Source organism: Aspergillus glaucus (assembly GCF_001890805.1).
Source record: "Aspergillus glaucus CBS 516.65 unplaced genomic scaffold ASPGLscaffold_4, whole genome shotgun sequence".
In the NCBI taxonomy this organism is placed as follows: Eukaryota; Fungi; Ascomycota; class Eurotiomycetes; order Eurotiales; family Aspergillaceae; genus Aspergillus; species Aspergillus glaucus.
The window spans coordinates 1,522,587-1,545,455 of record NW_019170456.1 but is presented as its reverse complement, the minus strand read 5'-3'; the positions used below and the strand labels follow the sequence as shown (position 1 = coordinate 1,545,455).

The 22,869-nt window shown below is 50.4% G+C and overlaps 9 protein-coding genes across 9 annotated transcripts; 6 read left to right on the top strand and 3 right to left on the bottom strand.

Annotated features, from left to right (window-relative positions):
• Nucleotides 1-239: 239 nt before the first annotated feature.
• On the top strand, nt 240-2,618 carry ASPGLDRAFT_72620 (uncharacterized protein). Its single transcript, XM_022549622.1, has 4 exons — nt 240-765; nt 832-973; nt 1,638-1,754; nt 1,814-2,618. Exons 1-4 carry the CDS (start codon nt 428-430, stop codon nt 2,135-2,137), a joined length of 921 nt encoding a protein of 306 aa, XP_022404167.1. The 5' UTR covers nt 240-427; the 3' UTR covers nt 2,138-2,618.
• Nucleotides 2,619-5,397: 2,779 nt separating this feature from the next.
• Nucleotides 5,398-9,668, top strand: ASPGLDRAFT_64591 (uncharacterized protein; the record flags this gene model as incomplete). The annotated part of the gene is made up of 3 exons (XM_022548794.1): nt 5,398-7,323; nt 7,933-8,187; nt 8,256-9,668. 3 exons carry the CDS (start codon nt 5,398-5,400, stop codon nt 9,666-9,668), a joined length of 3,594 nt encoding a protein of 1,197 aa, XP_022404166.1.
• A 108-nt stretch (nt 9,669-9,776) lies between these two features.
• ASPGLDRAFT_120031 (uncharacterized protein) lies at nt 9,777-11,827 on the bottom strand (the record flags this gene model as incomplete). The annotated part of the gene is made up of 2 exons (XM_022540109.1): nt 9,777-11,070; nt 11,124-11,827. The coding sequence occupies 2 exons, from the start codon at nt 11,825-11,827 to the stop codon at nt 9,777-9,779; spliced, it is 1,998 nt and encodes a 665-aa protein (XP_022404165.1).
• Nucleotides 11,828-12,357: 530 nt separating this feature from the next.
• ASPGLDRAFT_120597 (bifunctional AAA family ATPase chaperone/translocase BCS1) lies at nt 12,358-13,902 on the bottom strand (the record flags this gene model as incomplete). Its single annotated transcript, XM_022540154.1, has 2 exons — nt 12,358-13,698; nt 13,753-13,902. 2 exons carry the CDS (start codon nt 13,900-13,902, stop codon nt 12,358-12,360), a joined length of 1,491 nt encoding a protein of 496 aa, XP_022404164.1.
• Nucleotides 13,903-14,474: 572 nt separating this feature from the next.
• On the top strand, nt 14,475-15,848 carry ASPGLDRAFT_120366 (putative Zn-dependent hydrolase/oxidoreductase family protein; the record flags this gene model as incomplete). The annotated part of the gene is made up of 4 exons (XM_022540130.1): nt 14,475-14,599; nt 14,655-14,702; nt 14,770-15,414; nt 15,470-15,848. The coding sequence occupies 4 exons, from the start codon at nt 14,475-14,477 to the stop codon at nt 15,846-15,848; spliced, it is 1,197 nt and encodes a 398-aa protein (XP_022404163.1).
• A 284-nt stretch (nt 15,849-16,132) lies between these two features.
• ASPGLDRAFT_44027 (uncharacterized protein) lies at nt 16,133-17,583 on the top strand. Its single transcript, XM_022545936.1, has one exon. The coding sequence runs from the start codon at nt 16,468-16,470 to the stop codon at nt 17,377-17,379; it is 912 nt and encodes a 303-aa protein (XP_022404162.1). The 5' UTR covers nt 16,133-16,467; the 3' UTR covers nt 17,380-17,583.
• A 136-nt stretch (nt 17,584-17,719) lies between these two features.
• Nucleotides 17,720-19,776, top strand: ASPGLDRAFT_44026 (chaperonin-containing T-complex subunit CCT3). The gene is made up of 6 exons (XM_022545935.1): nt 17,720-17,889; nt 17,951-18,017; nt 18,079-18,287; nt 18,343-18,933; nt 18,984-19,621; nt 19,671-19,776. Exons 1-6 carry the CDS (start codon nt 17,865-17,867, stop codon nt 19,758-19,760), a joined length of 1,620 nt encoding a protein of 539 aa, XP_022404161.1. The 5' UTR covers nt 17,720-17,864; the 3' UTR covers nt 19,761-19,776.
• Nucleotides 19,540-20,867, bottom strand: ASPGLDRAFT_55891 (uncharacterized protein). Its single transcript, XM_022548164.1, has 2 exons — nt 20,696-20,867; nt 19,540-20,626 (listed from the first exon to the last, which is right to left on the bottom strand). The coding sequence occupies exon 2, from the start codon at nt 20,483-20,485 to the stop codon at nt 19,889-19,891; it is 597 nt and encodes a 198-aa protein (XP_022404160.1). The 5' UTR covers nt 20,486-20,626; nt 20,696-20,867; the 3' UTR covers nt 19,540-19,888.
• A 284-nt stretch (nt 20,868-21,151) lies between these two features.
• Nucleotides 21,152-22,868, top strand: ASPGLDRAFT_44023 (uncharacterized protein). The gene is made up of 5 exons (XM_022545934.1): nt 21,152-21,565; nt 21,741-21,876; nt 21,945-22,125; nt 22,189-22,254; nt 22,310-22,868. The coding sequence occupies exons 1-5, from the start codon at nt 21,547-21,549 to the stop codon at nt 22,673-22,675; spliced, it is 768 nt and encodes a 255-aa protein (XP_022404159.1). The 5' UTR covers nt 21,152-21,546; the 3' UTR covers nt 22,676-22,868.
• Nucleotide 22,869: the final 1 nt, after the last annotated feature.

The window sequence follows — 22,869 nt, the reverse complement described above, 5'->3', positions numbered from 1 at the left end:
TATGTTCTGCTTACTCAGCGTTTGATATCACATGACTTCAATCATCGTAGCTTCATTCTGGCAATTGATATCAGACAAAATAAAATATCTATATACGCATGAGCTCTGTACTTGTAGAAATTGATTACTATCTCATTAGAAGATCGCGCTGGTGTTGTTGTAGATTGTATACCCATCTATTCGCCCGTCTACTCCGTAGCCCGCTGCATATTCCCCGAGGCCACCTCTCCAACTTATCCCAGCTCGACACCCAACAGCGACACCTCTACATCCACACGACTCGACGGAATTTAACGGGTATTGCGCAAGTGCCCTGTCGCATTGGATCGAGTCACAAATTCTCACATCCAGAATCTACGAACCTCCTCACCTCCCCGCCGATAGACAATCAACCGTCCTCCACCTCAACCAGATCGCATAGCCCACCATGTTGTCCTTCCTGTCGTCGAGCATGTCTAATACGCGCCAGTCGCTGGCGCAAGTCCTCAATTTTGCGCTGGTCCTCTCTACGGCCTTCATGATGTGGAAGGGATTGTCGGTAGCTACGGCCTCCTCGTCGCCCATTGTCGTTGTTCTGTCGGGGTCTATGGAACCTGCTTTCCAGAGAGGCGACCTGCTCTTCTTATGGAACCGAGCTCCGCGCGCTGAATTGGGAGAGGTTGTGGTTTACAATGTCAGGGGCAAGGATATCCCGATCGTGCACCGTGTTGTGAGGACGTTCCCTGAGGTCGAAGGGAAAGCGAAGAAGGTCAAGGAGGTTGAGGAGTACGTCTATCTCTCTGCCCTCGTGGCATTTGTCTATCTGATCGTTGCTAACGTATACCCGCTTAGTGCCTCGACTGTCCCGAACAACATGCTCTTGACTAAGGGAGACAACAACGTTGCCGATGACACTGAGCTCTACGCGCGAGGCCAGGACTATTTGAACCGGGAGGAGGATATTGTGGGTAGCGTGCGAGGGTATATTCCGATGGTTGGATATGTGACTATCATGCTCAGTGAGCATCCTTGGCTCAAGACGGTGTTGCTGGGGATTATGGGGTTGACGGTGATGCTGCAACGGGAGCAATAGACACTCATGTCGGAAATAAAAAGCTGTCGATGATATGAATTGCATGTTTCTGTTCTTTCGGGTTCTATTGAACTGCCATGATTGTTGTAGTCGCATATACAAAAAGTTGGAGATATATTTAGATGTAAGCGGAGTATCATTGGCGTGTACCAGTGTTACCTGGATGAAACAGGAACGTAGAGAAACCCAGAAAGCCCTTTTATGGCCGAGAGCCATTTATAGACCAGTCAACACCTTGGAGACGTCACTCCCCGCCTACCGCCGCCCCGCTGCGACCTCTTCTTTCAGAGTCATTCAATTAATCAGTCACCAATTCTCTGCTTTGTTTTGAACTGACTTGTAAAGGATCTTTTTGCCTGTCTTGATTTCCTAGCACGTTTCCTCAAGCCAGCTATCCCTCCTCCCTTCTATCATCTTCTTACCTCCGTCCTCTTTCCGCACCCCGTACTTGCCCCTCCACAGATCGCTACCATGGGCAGCCAAAAGCGGATAGCAAAGGTACGTGACAAGATCGCTGCTAAGCTTCGTCTAGCGATGTCTATTCATAGTACTGACTACTGCACAGGAGCTAGCTGAGCTCGTCGAATCCCCTCCCGAAGGCATCAAAGTCGAACTCGCAAATGAAGCAGACCTCTACGACTGGAAAGTCTACTTGAACGGCCCCGAAAGCTCTCCTTTCCACGTACGTCCATGCTACATACCCTTACTTAGATCAATAACCAATCCAACTAACGAAAATAGAACGGCACGTTCCTAGTCAAACTCAAGTTCCCCAACGAATACCCCTTCAAGCCCCCCGCGGTCAACTTCGCAACAAAGATTTACCACCCGAACGTTACGAATGATGACAAAGGAAGCATGTGTCTGGGGATGTTGAGGCCCGACGAGTGGAAGCCCAGTTCGCGGGTGGTAGCTGTACTGCAGTTCGCTCGTCAGCTGCTGGCGGAACCGATGCCGGACGATGCTGTTGAGGGACGGATTGCGGAGCAGTATAAGAATGATCGGGCGCGGTATGAGGAGGTGGCGAGGGATTGGACACGTCGGTATGCGAATGAGAAGGCATAGTAAACACGTTTGATGGGCAGGATGCTTTTACTGGAATTGGATTTGGGTTTCAGGCGGTCGCTGGATAGTTGAAGATCATGATAGCGTCCGACCGTTTCTTGCGCGATCGCTGCGCGCTTGATCTGCTCTTGGAAACATTTTGAGACATCGCAGTATGGACATGGTGAACAGGGCCAGCATCATTCTTACAGAGGCGCATTTGGGAACCGGCATTGTTATCATTAATCGAGTGCATCGAGATATGGTTTTCTTGACGGATACGTCTTGGTTATTATGCATAAATTATACAGAGCTCATGAATTGCACAATGCAAGCATAGTTTCACATTGATTCTGACAGTTGACAAGCGATTCCACATGTCAGCGATATATCTCTTGCAAGAGAATGTGAGCCTTTTAGGACGGCGATGATATCCGACAATCCAGCAATGTATCTACAATGACTGTTTATCCCATACATCATATGCCAAACATTTCCATTCCTGTACCGCATATCCACAATCACATGGTCTGCACTTACAATGACATCCCACTTGCAGCAACCATCCGAACTGAAAGAATTTACTGCGGTATCTGGTTGATTGACATTGTGTTTGAGAGAGACCTGTAACCAGTAATACCAGATAGATTACCCCGTACAGACAGTAATAATAATCTTTGTGAAGCAATGGGCATAAATGAATGTGTGAGATACAATGGAGAACACTGCTTTGTATTATTGAATAAATGAAACATTATTGATCGTCCATGACCAAACTTTGTATTCTACTGACACCGATGAGCTCCGGATACTCCGTACTCCGTACATGTCTTCTCCATCCTCTGTTCTAGTGGAATCCTCAAAAAGGAGATTCAGCTCTCCTCTCCCGGCCAGAACGCAGACGCAAGGGAAAAACACAGACGACAAGCTACAAGCTACACTACCGGTGTACAAAGTACGAGTCCTGGAAAATAGACCGAGAAACCGGAGAAACCGGAGAATTCCCGGCGTGTCGATCGTCCAGACTAGTTAACGATATTTCTTTGTCCAGAAGCCAAAAGCATTTCGGAACACGTCTGTATGAACAGATAGAGTTAGTCTAGCAGCGCCGGACTGCCAAACACCCGACGGATTGGGACTCCCGATGGGCGACTCATGTCGACCGAACGATCGTGGAAGATGCTTGGAAGGAATCGGATGGGATACTAGTGTAGTAATATTAATCGGAAGGACGAGATTGGGCCGGACCATCGCAATAATTCCAGACTTGTGCTTGGTCTGGGCTTGACCCTTTTATTTTCATATTGGTATTATTGTTTCCCTTTTACCCTCCCGAGAGCGTGCTCGACTCCCGTACAGGGCAGTTGATGTGGGCCCGACGCTAGCAGACCTTGAAACCAGTGAGAAAAAAAGACAGCTCCACTCGCTAGTCAATATTCTGGCCCTGATGATGGATTGATGACGACCCGTTCACTCGGAGACGGATTCTGGATAAGAAACAAAGTTAATGAAATGGAAAAACAGGTTACAGGACAGGAACCTCGGCGCGGATGTCTTTGCAAGAAGGGAACTGCTCCGGTAAGTGAAGCAAGTCATGTCATATCCATAGACAGATGATCCAGTGAGCGATAGCCTTATGCTCTTCGCAGAGATTTCCCTGTGCTTGACTCTTTAGCGTCGACCAGATGGCAAGAAATAAGATTATGATGGACCAACACCAAGCCCTGCGTAATGAACCGGAAAAGCATCTCCATCCATCTCTATTTCTGATCTGTCTTTGTATAACCTGTACCTGTAAAGATGTACAAAAAGTACGTACAGCAGTTCATTGTAGTTCGCTTCCTTCTGTGCTCTGTATACTCCCCAGGGCCCCGGGTAGATTATATATCAACCCTTCTTAAACCCCTGTATAACGGTAGACTTTATTATCCCCGGACGGAACGGATCGCGAGCCCCGCGTTGCCTCATTCGACTGAGTCAAAAAGCAACGAGAAAGCTAAGGCGACTCAAAGAGTAAGGCGAGAGAGTGATAGGAAGAAGCCATTGGTAGACGCATGGATGGATGCAATGCAGGGTGTGACCAGTCACGGAAGTTTGCCCCTGCAGGCAGTGCAGATATGATGGATATAGACTGTAGAGGTACTTCTATGCCCTCTGGCAGCACAAGTAGTAGCTGCTCTGTATAGTACTCAAGTCGAAGCAAAAGAAGAGAGATATATCAAGATATCCCGCATTGAAGAGAAGTTGTTTCTTTGTTCATCTGAAACATCGATACCGTTTTACCAGGTACCGGACCGTACCGTACCATACCAAACAATACCACGCTAGACCGGACAGGGAGCTCAACGATTTGCTTCCTTTTTCTGTTCTCCTTTTCTACAACTTCAATCCTCCTCTTTCTCTTTCTTCTTCTACTCTCCATTCTTCTTCTTTTTCCTCCTTGTCGTCTCTCATTCTCTTTCCCTTGGACCTCTGGTAGGATCGTGGGATTCGTTCGGATGGACTGACTTCATTGTTGCATCGCGCTGCTGCTGGGGGCTCCCTGACGCTCGTTTGGCTGTCAATCTACGGTTGACATCCCGGTAGCCTCGTTCCGTTTAATTACCTTTTACCTTTGATTTTTCACTCTTTCGCATTATTAAAGGGGTCCTCTCTCGCTCGTTCATTGTTGCGGTTATCTTTATACCTGTGTCGAAAGCTGTCTCTCCCATTGCCCGGAAAGACAGTAAGCGCTCGCTACCATTGACGATTCCCACGTTTCGCATATCGACAAATGTCCAGCAGGTCCTGGGTGCTACTATCTCGTGGCCATGGTCACAGAAAATGGAGAATTTCGATATCCACCTCGTGTGGGCGAATTTGATATCCCCAGCCGTCGCAGAGTCCCCCCTCCACGCCTCGATCCGTTAAGATTCCATCCTCCTGCTCCTACACGTCCTGCAACCTCCCATTCCCAGGGCGCTCATTCTCGTTCCAACTCCCCTCGTTTACCGCCGGCTCCGTTTAGAGCAAGAGGTCCTCTCCCCCACGAACACGGACATTGGCCACCGCCGCCGGAAGAGCTAGTGTCACCGTGTCCCTCACCTCAATTCGGTCCGGATTATAACGCCTATTTCGACTTCAACCCGCCCAGAGCAACACATCGTGCCCCGACGTTTCCTGCGGTTTCTCACGAGCCGGTCCCCACATGGCGCCACATGGACGGCGAAGGCGACCGCCCGTCCCACCGGAAGATGCCTCCAGGTCGGGCTGGTCTGCGAATTTCCATGTCCGCCTCTCGCATGAATCATCAAAAGCGTGCCAAGGGCCACCATTCCCGCGAGCGTCGTCCAACAGATACCAGCAATCCTCAGGCATTGGGCTTGCCGCGTGCTACACCAAGTAGTTCGCTGGATGCCTATGGGAGAAATGACGCTCTTCGATCTAGTGTCAACTCGGCAATGACCTCGCGCTCCAGTATCGAACAAAACAGTGGAACGGAGCGTAGCAGTGTCTTGACGAAAAGCAGCTCCATCACCGACCTTTCACCTGATACTCCAGATGGACCGGAGAAGGATGGTGGTATGAGTGTCGAAGATGCCATTTCCATGTATTTGGATGGTTTCAGCGATGTGACGGAAGAGCCGTCGTCGCCAGATCTCCATGCAGAAGACAAATCGCGCCCGTCGAGCCCACGACCGTCAACAACAATGACCATGGACACTTACGATGAACAATCACCCGACATAAACCCCGTGGAAGACCTCCCTCCTGTACCACCGCTTCCGGAACTGCAACCCATGGGCCAGAACCCACCTTATCAGGAGCTCCTCGATGATCAATCGTCGATTCACGAACCCCCTAATGAACATTCTCATGAAACCTACCACCACGAGCCGACATCCCCCGCCAAGGACCCAGGGATTGCTAGACAAGAATCTACAATTGTCATTCCTGGTGTCGTTCCGCCGCCGCTTCTGCCAGGAACTGACACGCGCGACCGCTATGGATTCCGAAAGGCCAGTAACCATGTCCCGATCGAGCGCTACGATGCCTGGAGTCGCCCGTATTCCTCCTTTGCGGCCAACCGGAAAGTAAAGTGGACGGAGCTGCTCAGGGAACACGGGTTGGAGACGAAGGAGCCAACACGGTTTCCACTGAAGTCCTCGCGTGTTAAGCGTTTCGTGCGTAAGGGTATTCCGTCTGAATATCGAGGCGCGGCATGGTTTTATTACGCCGGAGGCTTTGAGCTTCTAAACCGGAATCCGGGACTGTACGATGAACTGGTCCAGAAGGCCATGATATCGCCCTCCAACGATGACAAGGAACACATTGAGCGCGACCTCCATCGAACATTTCCCGACAACATTCACTTTAAGCCTGAGCAGGGTGTCAGCTCTGGTAGCAGCAACCCGCAGGGCACGGTGGTCGAGACCCAAATGATCCAGTCTCTTCGGCGCGTCCTATACGCATATGCGCTTCACAACCCGAAAGTCGGCTACACCCAGTCGCTCAACTTCATCACAGGAATGCTTTTGCTGTTTCTTCCCGAGGAAAAGGCGTTCTGGATGCTACACATCGTTACGTCTTTATACCTTCCGGGAACACACGAGATTAGTCTGGAGGGAGCGAATATCGACCTTTGGATTCTCATGGTTCTGCTCAAGGAATCGATGCCGAACATCTACAGCAAAATCGCGGCCACGGGTCCTGGCAGCAACAAGGCCCGCGTTCCGGCTCTCACAGTTCACTCGCGACTGCCTGATATCACACTTGGATTGACGAATTGGCTCATGTCGATTTTCATCGGAACTTTGCCATTGGAGACGACCTTGCGTGTTTGGGATGTCTTCTTCTATGAAGGCTCCAAGACGTTCTTCCGTGTGTCCTTGGCTATCTTCAAGGCATGCGAAAAGGACATTCTCGCCGTCTCTGACCCAATGGAGGTGTTCCAGGTTGTCCAGACTGTTCCCAAGAAACTACTGGACGCCAATACACTGCTGGACGATTGTTTTGTCCGACGCCATCGCGTGGGACAAGGTCGAATCGATGAATTGCGGGCACAGCGACGGGCGGCCGTCCGACAGGATAAGATCCGACGGTCTATGGCGATGACGCAGGGCCAACTTCAAGCGGCTACTGATGAATGGCCGACACAGCGATCGCGCACTCCGATCCCGGGACTTGTTGCAGATTCATGGCGACATATGAGGAGACATCATCACGCAGTCCGGTGACTGTGATTAAAAAGAAATCGATCCTCAATGATGCTGGTATTGTTTTTTTTTTTTTTTTTTTTTGTTTTTTTTTTCCACATTGATACCCAAACGGCGCTGTTCTGTTTTCCTCATACCCTCCTTTTCACTATTTTTTTTTTTTTTTTTTTTTTCTTTCCATCCGCAGGAGCCATTGGATTTTGATTTTCAGTGGCCAGATCGGTTACGATTGCGATCGTCCACTCCCTAATGTTTATTCTCATTTTGTTACCCAATTGTTATTGACGAAGGAGCTCATGGAGCCGGCGTGTCTGTGTTTTGATTCGGAGATCGGAGATGAAATACCCACCGGATGAACTATGTGTACATAGCTCGGAAGCATAACCATGGATCTACTTGAACCATGATTCATTGATCTTGCAGCAGTAGCCGATCTTGACGTAGGGCTGACCTTTGGTTCGGCCACAGTAGTCCCTCGCTTTTGGCCGCTTCCGGAAAGGGTGAAATCAGCTAAAGTTTCTTTTGTCCCTTTTAATTTTTAAATTTTTTTTTTTTTTGCTTTCTCCCCTCTTCTTGTTTTCATATCTTCCGTCTCACTGGGATGCAACGATGAGTGGACAGGCGGCTAGTTATTATAATCCTTCCCAAGGCTTTGAGGAGGCTCCTCCTCAGCAGCCTTACCAGCAGCCTTACCAGCAGCCCGTCTACAACCCACAGCAACAACAACAACAGCCGTACGCGCCCTATCCGAACCAGGGCGTTCCTGAATCCAAGCCCCCGGAGCATCCTCCCACATACAACCAAGCCGTATATGGCTTCGACGAAGCGTTTAAAATCGAAAAGCCCAAGCTGAACGATCTCTGGGCCGGTCTTTTGGTGCGTCTCCTCCCTTCTCCCCTCCCCCTTACCGAAATCAACAAATGCTAACAGTTATGCTATAACAGCTCATCGCAGTCTTCCTCGGCTACGCCGCCATATCTGGTCTCACCATCCACCGCTATGCGAAATACAAAGGCTTCAACGGTGGCGGCATCTACGACGCCGGTAATGAAGTCTCTCTCAACACGAACACACTGGTGCTATTCATATTCGTCCTCTGCGTTGCGATCGCATTTTCTTGGGCATATTTTATGGGCGCGCGGTTCTTTCCGAAAACCTTCATTTGGGTAACTGGGATTTTGAATATCGTTCTTGCGCTCGCGACGGGAATTTACTATATCTGTCGCAAGCAGTATGGTGGTGGCATCGCGTTTCTGATATTCGGCGTGTTCGCGATAATTTGTTTTATCAGTTGGATACCGCGCATCCCTTTTACGGCGTTCATGTTGCAGACGAGCATGGATGTCACAAGGAAATACGGGCATGTGTTTGTTGTGAGCGCACTTGGTGGCATCGTGGCCGTCGCCTTTGCAGCTTGGTTCTCCGTCACCCTGGTTGCTATATACGTCGCCTACGAACCAACAAGTAGCAGCAGCGGTCGCGCGGGCGCAGTCGATGGTCTTTCAAGCACTAGCAGCGCAGGCAACCCCTCTTGCAGCAACGGCGGCTGCAGCCGCGGACGGGTTATCGGATTAGTCGTGTACGTAACCTTCGCGATGTACTGGCTCAGCGAGTGGATCAAGAACACCGTGCACACGACCATCGCAGGCATCTACGGCTCGTGGTACTATTTCTGCGGCGAGGGCCCAGGCGGACAGGGAGGCAAGAAGATGCCCAAGGGCTCGACGCGTGGTGCGTTCAAGCGCGCAACGACGTACTCCTTCGGCAGCATTAGTCTGGGTAGTTTGTTCATCGCGATCATCAACATGCTCCGCCAGGCATGTTCCATCGCGCAGCGTCACGAAGCCGCAGAGGGAAACACCATCGGTTGCGTATTCGCCTGGATCCTAGGATCCTGCATCAGCCTCCTCGACTGGCTCGTCACCCTCTTCAACCGCTACGCCTTCTGCCACATCGCCCTCTGGGGCAAAGCCTACATCCCCGCAGCAAAAGATACATGGGCGATGATGCGCGATCGCGGCGTCGACGCCCTCGTCAACGACTGCCTCATGGGCCCTGTTCTTACAATGGGAAGCGTGGGTGTCTCGTATATCTGCGCGTTATTGGCATACTTGTACCTCCAGTTTACGAATCCCGGGTATAACGCGGACGGCAACTTTACGGCGGTGATTATGGCGTTTGCGTTTGTGATTGGGTTGCAGGTTGCGCAGATTTTCTTGACGCCGGTGGGGTCGGGGATTGAGACGATTTTTGCGGCTATGGCGTGGGATCCTGAGGTTATGATGAGGGAGCATCCGGGGTTATATCAGGAGTTGATTAAGGTTTATCCTAGGGTGCAGCAGGCTGTTCATGCTTAATTTGTACAAGTATTTTGGTATGGCATGGTATGGAATGACGGTGTATATGTATGTACTAGTGTTTAATGTTGTAATGGATCATCAATGCTATTGCTATTTCTATAAATATCAAAACCGTTCACTAGTAACACACCTCGTCAGATTGACCAATACCCAAGCCAGCACCTTGACCATCGCCGTGAGCAGTTTAACCACTAGATTTAACCCCCAGAACAATACCCTCAACACTCCCCGTGCGATGGAGGGTAGTTTCTCTCCCTCCCGTGAGGAACTAGGTCCATACCGGCCGTACTTTTCGAGGTCGAATTCTTCGATTACGATTTTTTTGTTCTTTTGTTTCTTTGGTTTCGATTCTCGGGGTTGGGGTTTGCGAAGCCAGTTCCAGAAGGAGGGCTTGGGAGTATCGCTGCTGGGTTCTCGCTTATCGTTGTCATTGTCGTCAACAGTGCCAGGGTTAGGACCCGATTTAACCCTCCCCACAAGATCACTCCCCAACATCGCATCCTCCCTCTCCGCAGCCGTCGAAACTAACTCCAGCCCTGCATTTTCACTTTGACTTTGACAAGTCCCAATCCCCATCCTCATCTCCATGCCCATAAGCACGCCTCTACTCCCCTCATCCGCAACAGCGACGGCAAGAATCCCCGCAACCACAGAGTCAATCGCGTACAGCGATGGAATTGTCGCGATAACTGCTCCCGAGGATATACGCAGTGTTTTGGTAGAGAGATCTAGGGATGCTAATGGGTCGTTGGAGTCTGTGAGGGGGAGGGTCGAGGTTCGTGGTGTTGGTGCGAGGCGGGCGGATTCTGTTGATGTGGAGTTTGAGGGTGTGGGTGTTGTCACTAGGATTGTTGGTGGTTGAGGTTGGGATTGGGATTGGGATTGGGGTTGAGGATTGTTATTGTTTGATGATGGTGATGAGACAGTAATGTGTACAGCACCAGGGCCCTTCGACCGTACAGGAGAAAGCGGAATATTGGCTGCACCCACGAGGGCAGGTGTCCTCGGCTTCGAGAATGACGGGTGTTCGAGCGTGTATAACCGAAGATCATGATTCCACGCCAAACGACAAGATTCCTGCTCCTCCGCGCGTTTAAGCGCTTTCCTTTCTGCCTCTAGCGCTTCTGAGGGCGTTAAATGCTGCTGTTTCACGAGTTCGTCGATCTGCTCGATGGCGAGCATTGCTGCTAGACGAGAGGAAATGATTGAAACGAGGCCGTCGCTTGGGGGTTCGCGACGGGTGCGGTTTTCGAGGGTTAGGGTCATGATTGGGATGCTGTTTGTTGGTTTGGAGGGGTTTGTTCGGGAGATTGTTAGTTCGGTGGGGGTGGTGAGTCGGAGAGTGTAGAAAGGGTGTTGGTGTTGGGGGGACCCGAATGAGAATGTTGTTGGGTCGGTTCTGCTATACGTTAGCGATTGCTTTTAGCAAAGGGAGAGTGGGTAGAGGGTTACCGTGTAAGGCGCAGGTTGAAACTTGCTGTGTGATTCTCTGGTCGTTGGCCGTTGGCAGCCTCCCAGAGACCTTGGAGTTCCGCCGCAGAGGAATATTGTACCTCGACAGAGTCGAGAAGACCCGGTGGGAAGTCCATCACACTTGCCGGTACAGTCTTTGGTCCTAGGGCACGGTCGATATCCGGCTCTGGTGAAAGAACCAGACCTTTTGGTTTCTGCCGGGACCTTGAGTTGCTGCTTGATAACTGAGGATAATATTCCTGCCTATTGAGAGGCAGATTCGGATTATACCGCGGAAAGATCGATCTAATAGGAATACTGAACGCAGAGAATCTCCCCGGAGCCCGATTCTCCACAAGCGTACTCGAACTAGACAAAGCCACTCGCTCCGGCTCCTGTTCCTGTTCCTGTCTCTCCTCATCCCCATCCCCTCGACCTCCACCGCGCAGTCTATCAGATAGCTTCGAAGCAGGCTTGGTCACATGCGCCTTTGGCGGTGGCTTTGGTGGCTGGATGGCTTTTGCATTCTCCCTGATCTGGCGAAGCACGGCGTCTGTTTTCCGGGAGCCCTTGAGGTCTTCGAGGAGAGTTGGTGTGGATTGGGAGGTATTGTCGACTAGGACTTTTCTGCCTCCTCGAGAGGGGAGGTTGTCTTTGGTTGATGATGTTGGGGTGAGAGGGGGGAAGAGGCGGAATTGGCTCATTTCATATATATTCTGTTGATGGTTAGTCAATACATGCGGTTAATGCAGCGACAAACATACTTTACTTTCAAGTATATAGACAGACAAGGAAGGTTAGGTGAAAGGCAAAAGTATACTATTGATGCAGCTCAGTGAGATGTGAGCAGACAAGGTTTCGTCCTCAGCGGGCAAGAAGGCATATATCATCACACCCGCTCTCAGCTGAAGAATTCCACAGAAAATCATCGAGGCGTCAAGCTTGCACTAATATGGAGAACGACCGTTGTGCTGCATGAGATGCGCTGCACTGTTCATCGCCGGCGCTTAACTTGGTGAGCCGGTGATTGGCCGCTCTTCAGCTTTATTGATAGCATGATTTTGATCGGGGCGCTTCGACGGGGACAATCAACTTGATTCTTGTTTATATGACGTTGAAGGTATTCGGTTTGGAATGTATTGGTTGGGAGTTGTTGGTGTTATTTGTGTGTTCAGGTCTGTGTATCACACGAAGAAATTTTTGAGGAATATTTACAGTATGGTATAATAATACATCAGTTTTCCATGGCTTCCTCATGTACCGAGTAAGTCAAAGCTTCAGCCATCGAAATGGCTCCCTCCATGTTATCCTTGTTATACAAAAACAGGCCCTGTAAAGCAGCAGCGCTGGTAGTTCTCGACCGATCGGCCTGCTGACCATTCTCGTCCTCGATTAGTCCGAGCTCCTCCAACTTCGTGAGGAATGTGTGTCGATAAGCGCCAGTCGTATCGAGCTCCCCGTAGAACCGATCCCAGAGACGGCCAACCTGGTAGCGAGTGACGGCGCCCAGGCGGACAGTCATGTCTACCCGGCCGGGTCGGACGAGAGCCGGATCGAGACGGTCGACGTGATTTGTGGTTAAGAAGAGGACACGCTCCTCAGCGCTAGCAACGCCATCCAGAGCGTTGAGGAGCCCGGAGAAGGTCACGTTAGCGCCGCGGTAGCCATCTACGTCTGTTTGTCGACGGTTGGCGAAGGCCGCATCCACATCTTCCAGCAGCACTAATGTCCGATTAGGGACGATAGTGAGGAGATGATTCAGGCGGTCGTCGGTAAGCCCACGCTCACTCAGATTCAGAATTGCAATGTCATAGTCCAACTCGCCGGCCAGAGCCTGGATAAACGAACTTTTACCCGTACCCGGTTGCCCGTAGAGTAGATACCCACGACGGTAGGGAATTCCACGGTCGTGATACCACGAGCCGCTGTCTAGGAAATCCCTGACATCTGTAACGATGCGCTCCTTGACGCCCTCGTCGAGAACCACTGATTCCAACGGACGCTTCCGCCGTGGGTGTCCAAATGGCCTCCATTCCGTACCCCAACTGTTATAGATAGTCGTCTTTCCTTCATGCGCCTTAGCAGCATATGCGTGTGCCTCTGTGAAGAGCTCTTCAAAAACATGCCGATGAGAATAGAGCGTAGTCAACGTAATAGTCTCCCACGGCCGACCCGTCTGCAAATCCACAGACTTGGCCTCCCGCATTCGATTGACGAAGATGAACGCATTCTTATACCGCAAGACGTGCTTCCCAGGTCCCGGGACCAGCGCGAAGTGTGTGTGAATCGCTCCGTTCGAATGTTCGACCTTTTGCGTTTGGATAGAGAGGTGGCGCATCCCGGGCGTTAACCGTTGGAGTAACGAGTCCATGAAGCCGGACTTGGCAGCCGTTGTCCGAGCAGCATTATGAGATTGTTGGTATAGTGTCATCCAATGCAGGAACCACGGGTACGAATCGTCCTTGATGCTAATTTCGACATCCACGAGCATCCGTCTTCGGAGGAGTGCGGCGCCATGTCGAAGGCCCTTTTGCGCGAAACTCAAACCGGCTCCGAGGCCTGCGAGACCAAAGCCCTATTCAGCGTAGGATTAGCGACTTTCTTAGCCTTATTCCACATAGTAACGTACCGCCGTGAAGAAAGGATTGTTGGTGAGCTGGGACAGATAACTTCCATCTCCAGAGGACTGCGCCGCCGCCTGGACGGCATCTTTCCTTTGCTGGATTAGATTGCCAGACGAGGGCAGTCCCGGAGCATTGGGCGGTCCATTTGGCTCCATCCCTCTGCGATTGACTCGATGAATGATTGCTGGTGGAATTCATCCATCTTCATCAGATAACGATAAAGCGTCACCGGAGTTAAGATGGTCCGATGACCGTCCGGACAGAGAAATAGAAGGGGCGCTCCAAATCGAATTAGTGAAAGTTGTCAAGATATTAAGGGTTCCTGGGGCTGAATGAGACATGTGTCAATCTAAATCCCCCGACTTGGTGAATCGGGATGCTATTCCCCTCCCCGCGGAGTGACTGAAATGACCGAATCCGTCAATGCGGAGATAACGGACCTAACATTCACGCCCATGAATTTTCTCGCCTGTCGATGACACGGCTTTCTTTATTTAGAAGCTGACCAGATGACATGATCCTGCAGCTTCGTGGCTACAAAGCACTGGGCTATAATAAAGATCAGTGATAATCCTGGCGTTGTACTGTCTGACTGCCTATGTAACAGCTTCGACCCCGCGACAACGAAGATTCGCAAATGCGATCATACCAGCGCTGGTTCTTCTTCTTTCGCAAACAGACTAGAAGTACGCCTCCTTGTTCCAATATACTCCTCGCGAAGCGCAATATGAGTTCGTCGACAGCGGCTGTCCTCTACGCCCTCACGGTCACTACTTCTTCAACCTCTCCAGGGCCAGAGGATGCGACAAAGAAGAGTCATCATCTCCAGGAAGGGTTTAAGAATCCATGGGAGTATGCAGGACAGATTTGAAGTGAACAAACATCTGGTAACTAACTGAATATGTAGTTCATGGTACCAGCATGACTTCTTTGGGATCCTCGGACACATGGTGCAGTAAGATAAGCCAACTACCATTTATTGACCAAAACAATATCTGACTTGATTGTGTTTGATATTAAAGTCGCCAGGTCTCTGGCAAAGGAAATGTCCCCGACACGAAACCTCCAACCGTACCAGTCCAGAAACCTGAGTTCCTCCCCTCTCGAGAAACGTCCAATCTACGAGCAACATGGCTAGGCCATGCATGCTACTACGTCGAATTCCCCAGCGGCATGCGAGTTCTCTTCGACCCTGTCTTCGAGGATCGCTGCTCCCCTTGCTCCTTCATGGGCCCGAAGCGTTACACGAAGATGCCGTGTGAAATTAAAGACATACCCGTTGTCGACGCAGTCGTGATTTCACATAACCACTACGATCACTTGTCATATCCAACAGTGAAGGAGATCTCTGAGAAACATCCGAATTGCCATTTCTTCGCTCCGCTGGGGAATAAGGCGTGGTTTGACAACTGTGGGATCAATAACATGACTGAGTTGGACTGGTGGGATGAGCGCGATATCATCCTCTCGCCGTCGCAAGGGTCAGCGTCAGCTACGGAAGTGGAAACACCAGATGGTGCTTCTAAAGCGAAGAATGTGGATATCAAAGCTAGCATTGGCTGCTTGCCGTGCCAACATACGAGTGCACGAGGTCTCTTCGATAGGTCCAAGACATTGTGGTCTTCATGGTCTATCGAATCGGGAGGACGTAAAGTCTACTTTGCTGGGTATGCGGCCTTCCCATTTTTCCTCACGATGTACAATGTACTAACTACAATACAGCGACACCGGCTACAGAGCCGTTCCCGAACTCCCCGACGACGTCGACGACCACGCCCCAGAATACAACTTCCCCTCATGCCCAGCCTTTAAACAAATCGGCCAATACCGCGGACCCTTCGACCTAGGCCTGATCCCCATCGGCGCATACCAGCCCCGATACATCATGAGTCCCATGCACGCCGACCCGCACGACTCTGTACAAATATTCAAGGATACGAAGTGTCAACGGGCGCTGGGTATGCATTGGGGTACGTGGGTGCTTACTGAGGAGGATGTCTTGGAGCCGCCGAGGAAGTTAAAGGAGTATTTGCGGAAGGAGGATATTGCTGAGGAGGGGGTTTTTGATATTTGTGATATTGGGGAAAGTCGGGAGTTTTAGGTGTTTTTTCGTTGCTTTGGGTGTTGTAGGGCTCATACGTATTCTGTATAATAGCTTGAGTGGTTTGTACTATTAGCTGTATAGTTTTCAATTCTCCTATTACTTTTTTTTTGCATTTACTGCTTCTGGGATTAAAGTAAAATGAGTCATGGATGCTTATGAGTGAATGTTGTACAAAGACTGTATGGCATGTAGCCACACCACCACCATGAAGCTATACAAATGCTTCCTAGATTCATTGTTGCCATTTAATCTATTCTTCTGGATAATCTAATTCCTTATATCTCTAGAAATCACTATCATAAATGCTAAAATAACTACACCAGCTTAGAGTATTAGAAAATGCACCAATTCTACACATCTCCCAGGTTACAACCTGTGAGTCCATTCAACGATGGAGACCATAAAAATTAGAGGTTGCCTAGGAAAGCAAAAAGTCTCAAAGAAAATCATGTTCCCCTCTCAAGTCCCTCTTCTCAGGTCCCTCTTCTCAGAGGCAGGAGAAAGAAAAGAGAAAAAAAAGAAAAAAAGAAAAAAAAAAAACAATCTCCAGCTTCACTCCCTTTACTCTCTATTCTATCAATCAAAGCCCTGAAATCCGTTCAACCCTACCTCCACCATGTCGAGACCCCCCGACCCCGACCCTGACGTGATCGAGATCAGTCGCTGGAGCACCAGCAGCAGTGAGGAAGAAGAAGAAGAAGAAGAAGAAGAAGAAGAAGAAGAAGAAGAAAAGGAGGAGGAGGAGAACGGCGAAGGACACGAGGTCGGCAGTCACGAATCCAAGACTAGCCAGGAAAAGAATAAGGCTGCTCACGACAATAACGCTGCCAAAAGAGATGACCACCCCCAGAACGAGCAAGAGGTCGTCTACGAGCTCGACGAAGACGCCATGTCCCAGCTCCCCGACCACCTCCAGACCAACATGCGCGAAATCCAACAGGAACGCATCGAGCGTATTCACCGCGAGAATTCCAACGTCCAAATCCGCAAGGTTAGCAGTCAGAAGGAGGCTCGCGCGGATAACTGGTTCAAGAGCATATTGTCTCACTTTCCTTCCATGCCCAATGTGGGTTTCCATGCGAATCGCGACAACGTGCGTCGCAAGAATAGTCCTGGTTTGGATGATTTGGAAGCGCATGAGCGTGCTCGTCTTGCGCCTGATTCTCCGCTTCCTCTGACCAAGGATAACCTCGAGTATTTGACGGAGTGCACTGGTGGTGAGACCAATGTCATGTTGGCGGCTGCGACCAGACGCAGGGTTGAGAAGAAGCCTTCGATCAAGGATCGTATCTATAGTCGTCTGAGTGGCAAGCGGCGTCGCGAGGAGGAGGCTGCTCTAAGGCATTTGAAGAACATTGAGAGCCAGGTCCATGTTGGGATTCCGCAGTGTTACAAAAATCTCGTGGAAGAGGAAGAGGAAAAGGATAGACAGGTTTCTGCCCGGGTTTTGGAGGAGGGGAAGTCCTCGCTGCGCGGCCGCGTTAAGAAGAATATGCAGAAGATGAGCATGGCTTTCAAGAAGGGCTAGTTGGTCTCATGCATTGTATGGTGTCTCATCTTTTTGCTCGACTTGGACTCGCCTGAGAGCCATTGGGAAGGGTTAGGAAACTGGTCTTAGGGACAAGCGATTGGTCAACATGTATGTTGAGAATGGGTACTCTGGAATGCAAGGATACTCATTGCAAACGGATAGTCATACTAATAATAAGGCCAATGTTAATAGGAAGTGAAGTTATCCAAAATGCTGTAGATATGCTGTAGTAGTGTTTGTCTTGTTTGATCCAAAAGGAGATGCGCTAACCCAATGGGGCTTAAGGCGGTGAGCTTCTGGCCGCAATCCCACTTCTGGAGTTCGCTGGAAATTTGACGGGAATGCGGGCATTGAGCAGCATCACAACTCTCTGATTGTCGTATTTTTTATTATTTTGACAAGGTTGGATATCTTTGCTCTCATCAATCCGGTCTCATATCCTTTCTTTTCCCGAAGCAAATCGAGCGACAACCACCGCCAAGATGCAAGCCCCAGTGGTGGTAATGAGTGAGTGGCTTCTTTGCTTGATGCTACTTGTTATACTCAACACGTTGCTAACCGGCTTCAGACACCAATGCTGGTGACAGACAGGTTGGTCGTAAAGCACAGCTCTCGAATATCGCCGCTGCTAAGACGTACGTGGAACTCGAACACCTATATCTGTCCGATTGCCATCTAACAATTTCAACCCCTCAGTGTCGCCGATATCATTCGATCATGCCTTGGCCCCAAGGCCATGTTGAAGATGTTGCTGGATCCGATGGGTGGTATCGTCTTGACCAACGACGGACATGCTATTCTGCGAGAAATTGAAGTGTCGCACCCGGCTGCGAAGAGTATGATCGAGCTTAGTCGTACACAGGATGAGGAGGTTGGAGACGGAACCACAACTGTTATTATCTTGGGTAGGATTTCCATATTGCTTATCTTGGAGTGTGAGGAACGTGCTGACGTGGATAGCCGGTGAAATGCTTGCCCAGGCCCTCCCCCAACTCGAACGCAACATCCACCCGGTCGTCATCATCTCGGCTTTCAAGCGTGCTCTGGCGGACGCTCTTGCTATTGTGGAGGAGGTTTCGACGCCCGTCGACATCCACAACGATGACGAGATGTATAAGCTGATCCAGTCGTCCATCGGGACGAAGTTCGTGTCGAGGTGGTCGAAACTCATGTGCGACTTGGCTCTCAAGGCGGTCCGGACGGTCTCCTTCGATGCTGGTGGTGGAAAGCAAGAGGTCGACATCAAGCGCTACGCCCGTATTGAGAAGATTCCCGGTGGTCAGATTGAGGACAGCGAGGTCATTGATGGTGTGATGGTCAACAAGGATATCACGCATCCCAAGATGCGGAGAAGAATAGAGAACCCCCGGATCGTCCTTCTGGACTGCCCGCTTGAGTACAAGAAGGGAGAGTCCCAAACAAACATTGAGCTTACGAAGGAGGAGGACTGGAACCGGATGCTGCAGATCGAGGAGGAGCAAGTTAAGCACATGTGTGATGCTGTCTTGGCTGTGAAGCCCGACGTTGTCATCACCGAGAAGGGTGTTTCTGGTAGGTTCTTCTTCTTTTGTGCTCGGGACAACTATCTAACGTTATATCAGACCTCGCCCAGCACTTCTTCGCCAGGGCCAACATTACAGCCCTCCGCCGTGTGAGAAAGACTGACAACAACCGTATTGCCAGAGCCACTGGCGCGACAATTGTGAACCGCGTGGACGACCTCCAAGAGTCCGATATTGGTACCCAGTGTGGCCTGTTCGAGATCGAGAAGATCGGTGACGAATACTTCACTTTCATGAGAAAATGCCAAACGCCCAAGGCCTGCACCATCCTTCTGCGGGGCCCCTCCAAGGACATCCTGAACGAGGTTGAGCGTAACTTGCAGGACGCCATGTCCGTTGCCAGGAACGTCATCTTCCACCCTCGCCTGTCCCCTGGCGGTGGTGCTTTGGAGATGGCTGTTTCCGTTAAGCTGGGCCACTTGGCCAAGTCGATTGAGGGTGTTCAGCAATGGCCGTACAAGGCCGTGGCTGACGCCATGGAGGTTATTCCCCGGACATTGGCCCAGAATGCTGGTGCTAGCCCCATCCGTGTCTTGACCCGCATGAGGGCCAAGCACGTCGAGGGCCAGGTGAACTGGGGTCTTGACGGTGAATCGGGTAACTTGGTGGACATGCAGGAATACGGTGTCTGGGAACCCGAGGCTGTGAAGATGCAGAGTATCAAGACGGCTGTCGAGGTAAGACCTTCCCCGGAACCGAATGTTGTGCTTTACTAACTGGTACTAGTCTGCATGCCTACTCCTCCGTGTCGATGATATTTGCAGCGGCAAGTCCGCACAGCAGGCGGGTGTTGGTGTCGGTGGTGGTGACGATTAAAAGCATTAGAAGTTGGAAGGAAAATGCGTACATAATAATCAACAACGATTTGAGTTGTATGAATATCCTAGACTAAAACAATTTTACATGGGTATCTTCATCGTACACTCTCCATGACACCGTAGAGTTCAATCATCATGGATAATAACACCCGGCGTCTCCTCCACAACACCTACCCCATGAGCACCAGCATGAGCATCCACCCCAGTCTCATCGACAGCCATCCCGTCACCCTTCTCATCACCATTCCCATTCCCATTCGCCCCAGCGCCAGCCTTCTTCCCATTACTCTTCTTCTTCGCCGCATTCCTCTTCTCCCTCCTCTTCCGATTCTTCTCCGTCTTCTCCTCATCCCTCCTCCTCGTCTCCTCCCTCTCCATCTCCCACTCCTCATCCCCCTTCTCCCGATCAACCTCACTCTGCATCAGCCTCAACCTCTCATACTCCCTCCTCCGACTCGCCTTGTACACATGGAACTCGCCAGACCCCGCACCAGCCGACGATCCTTGGACGTTCGCGACGATTTCGGGAGGAGGGGGTAAGTTGGTCGCGGTCTTTTGGCGCGTGGCTTCGGGGAGTTTGAGTTCTTTGGAGGGTTCGCGGAAGAGGGAGGAGATTTGGGTGGCTTGTTCGGAGAGGGGGGTGTTGAGGGCGCGGCGTTTTAGGGGGCGGTTGCTGCGGCGGTCGGCGCTTGTGGGGACGGATTCGGGGCCTGGTTCGGACATTTTGGTTGGGTTTGTAGAGTGGTTTCTTTGGGTTGAGGTTGTTGAGGTTGTTGAGGTGGCGATTGCGGCGGAAAAAAGTGCGCGAGGTTGGATTCGTGTGCGCGAGGAGGGATACAAGAAGATGGCGCTGGTTAACCTGTCCTAAAGTTCGCGTTAGTAATGTGTTTTCGTATTGAATGGCACTTGACAACTGGGATGAGAGCGAGGTACCTAGCTTGGTTGCTGCTGTGCTCCGTAGGCAATGCGCGCGCAAAGATTGTCCTTACAGCTCCTCGGATAGATTTGGGTGTAAGTATTGGAATCGCGTCTCTGATCCGGGTGATCCAAGACCAGAAGAATCAAGTGTAAGATATTGAGGTTGCAGTCAAGAAGGTATCTGGGTTGTCGAACATTGGAAAAGGTAAGGTGGTTCACATGACTTGGAGCTATCCCAAAACAACCGGGGCGGTCTTTCTCTATTTCCACTATGCGCTCTGCTCTCTAACAATGACTGAATCTGTCTTGAAGTGCATGAATGCTCAATGGATCAGATCCGACCAACTAGGATATATATATATATATATATGGTATACTTTTTTTTTTTTGAGAACATGCGACTGTATCAGGTAGATGTATTCCAACCTCATATCGGCGGTTAGTTGTCTATAGTAGTAGAATGGGCATATTCAACCCAACCGCAACACCAACAATCCAAGAACCTGCAAAACTAAAGAGTAGTGAATAACAAGGGTACAAGCACCCCCATAAACACCCATACCCTGACTAGATACCATCGCAAGGCAGACAGGCACCAGCACTGCGGCATTGGTCTTCAGCGCAGTGCGTGGGTCTCGGTCTCTCTTTTGACCTCACCTCATCTCACCAACTTCTGTCTTCCTTCTCTTTCGGCCTTTGTTGCCTGCTCCATCTGGCTCCGAGGATATAAACACTCTGGTATATTCAGAGATAGGAAAAGATCTCTTGTGGTTTTCAATTCTACATCCCCTTCGTTCCGCACTGCGTGTCCGTCCCGTCGCGAAGTTGAATCGCGGTGTTGAACTTGTCGCGTTTTCTCGTTCAAGATGGGTTCTTATCGCTTGGGTAGGTTTTTGCTTTTATTCCTTTCCTGTGTTTTCTATAATGGTTTATTCTACTTGTTTTCTATCAATTGCATCCGTGGCTGCAATCCCGTGCTGCTGAGTCGCGGTGGCGCCTTTCGTTTTACTCCCTGCATTGCTCCATTTCTATCTCAAAAACCTATACTAACAAGTAGCAGAGGAAGCCTCCACCGGCCGCGCCGGCTGCCAGAACAAAGAATGCAAAGACGCCAAAACCAAGATCGCCAAGGGCGAGCTCCGTTTCGGCACCTGGGTCGATACTGAGCGTATCCAGGCTTTTATGTGGAGACACTGGTGAGTCCTCCCTTCTTGTCTTCGATGAAAGCAAGAGAGATGAAAAGGACTACGCTGATATCTCCAAGGGGCTGCATTACCCCCAAACTCATCGGCAACTTGAACGAGGCTATTGACGAGGAAGGTGGTGACGGTGAAGAGAAGGATTACTCCGTCATCGATGGCTACGAGGATCTCTCTGATGAGCTGCAGGAGAAGATCCGTGGTGCGTTAGAGCAGGGTCATGTTGATGATGAGGATTGGAAGGGTGTATGTACTTTCCTTTACACCCTTTTATATATATCGAGGGAGGTTATGTGCTAACTGTAACAGGACGTCGAAATGAACCGCCCCGGCAAGACAGGTTTCCGTGTTCGCAAGAAGGCCGGTGCTGCTGCGGTATGTTCACAATCTCAAATCAAGCGAACGCATTTAATACCCTAACATACCACAGAAGAAAGACGAGGGGGAAAAAGAACCGCAACCTCCCAAAACCAAGAAACGCAGCAAAGCCCAAGACAACGAAGAGGACGAAGAGCCCGAAAAACCAGCCAAAAAGACCAGAAAGGAGCCCGCCCGCGGCACCAAGAAAGCCGCAAAGGAAGAGCCCGGGTCTGACAATGCTGAAGAGGAGCCCAAGAAAGAGGAAGAGGAAGAGAAACCTGTCAGGAAGACTCGCGGCCGTGCTGCCAAGACTGCCAGTGCCGACAGAAAGAAGCAGGCTGATGCTATTGGTGAAGAAGATGATGAGGAGATGGCTGATGCTGAGAAGCCTGCTGAGAAGCCAAAGCGGGGAGGACGGAAGAAGAGGGCTACCTAATCTTTTTCTATTGTGGTAGTTTGTCCGTTGATTGCATGCTGCATGGGGAAGGCGAATGTGGGAGTATCTACCGATTTGAAGTTATGTTGAGTTGTTTGCCTGGGTATGCTGTTTGTGGGCGTGTGTCTTGTTCTGTACTCTAATCATCTCGCTGGTACTTAATTAGAATAGAGGATTGCTTACAAAAGACTACA

Excerpts from the sequence above, each read along its gene's own strand:
- ASPGLDRAFT_44026 (XM_022545935.1), top strand. The coding sequence starts at position 17,865 with ATGCAAGCCCCAGTGGTGGTAATGA. Across the intron at positions 17,890-17,950 it reads AGCCCCAGTGGTGGTAATGA|ACACCAATGCTGGTGACAGA; the intron begins GTGAGTGGCTTC and ends AACCGGCTTCAG. Across the intron at positions 18,288-18,342 it reads CACAACTGTTATTATCTTGG|CCGGTGAAATGCTTGCCCAG; the intron begins GTAGGATTTCCA and ends TGACGTGGATAG.
- ASPGLDRAFT_44027 (XM_022545936.1), top strand. The coding sequence starts at position 16,468 with ATGTCGAGACCCCCCGACCCCGACCCTGACGTGATCGAGATCAGTCGC.
- ASPGLDRAFT_72620 (XM_022549622.1), top strand. The coding sequence starts at position 428 with ATGTTGTCCTTCCTGTCGTCGAGCATGTCTAATACGCGCCAGTCGCTG. Across the intron at positions 766-831 it reads AAGGTCAAGGAGGTTGAGGA|TGCCTCGACTGTCCCGAACA; the intron begins GTACGTCTATCT and ends ATACCCGCTTAG. Across the intron at positions 1,755-1,813 it reads CCGAAAGCTCTCCTTTCCAC|AACGGCACGTTCCTAGTCAA; the intron begins GTACGTCCATGC and ends TAACGAAAATAG.
- ASPGLDRAFT_44023 (XM_022545934.1), top strand. Across the intron at positions 21,877-21,944 it reads GCTTTTATGTGGAGACACTG|GGGCTGCATTACCCCCAAAC; the intron begins GTGAGTCCTCCC and ends GATATCTCCAAG. Across the intron at positions 22,126-22,188 it reads ATGATGAGGATTGGAAGGGT|GACGTCGAAATGAACCGCCC; the intron begins GTATGTACTTTC and ends TAACTGTAACAG.
- ASPGLDRAFT_55891 (XM_022548164.1), bottom strand. The coding sequence starts at position 20,485 with ATGTCCGAACCAGGCCCCGAATCCGTCCCCACAAGCGCCGACCGCCGC.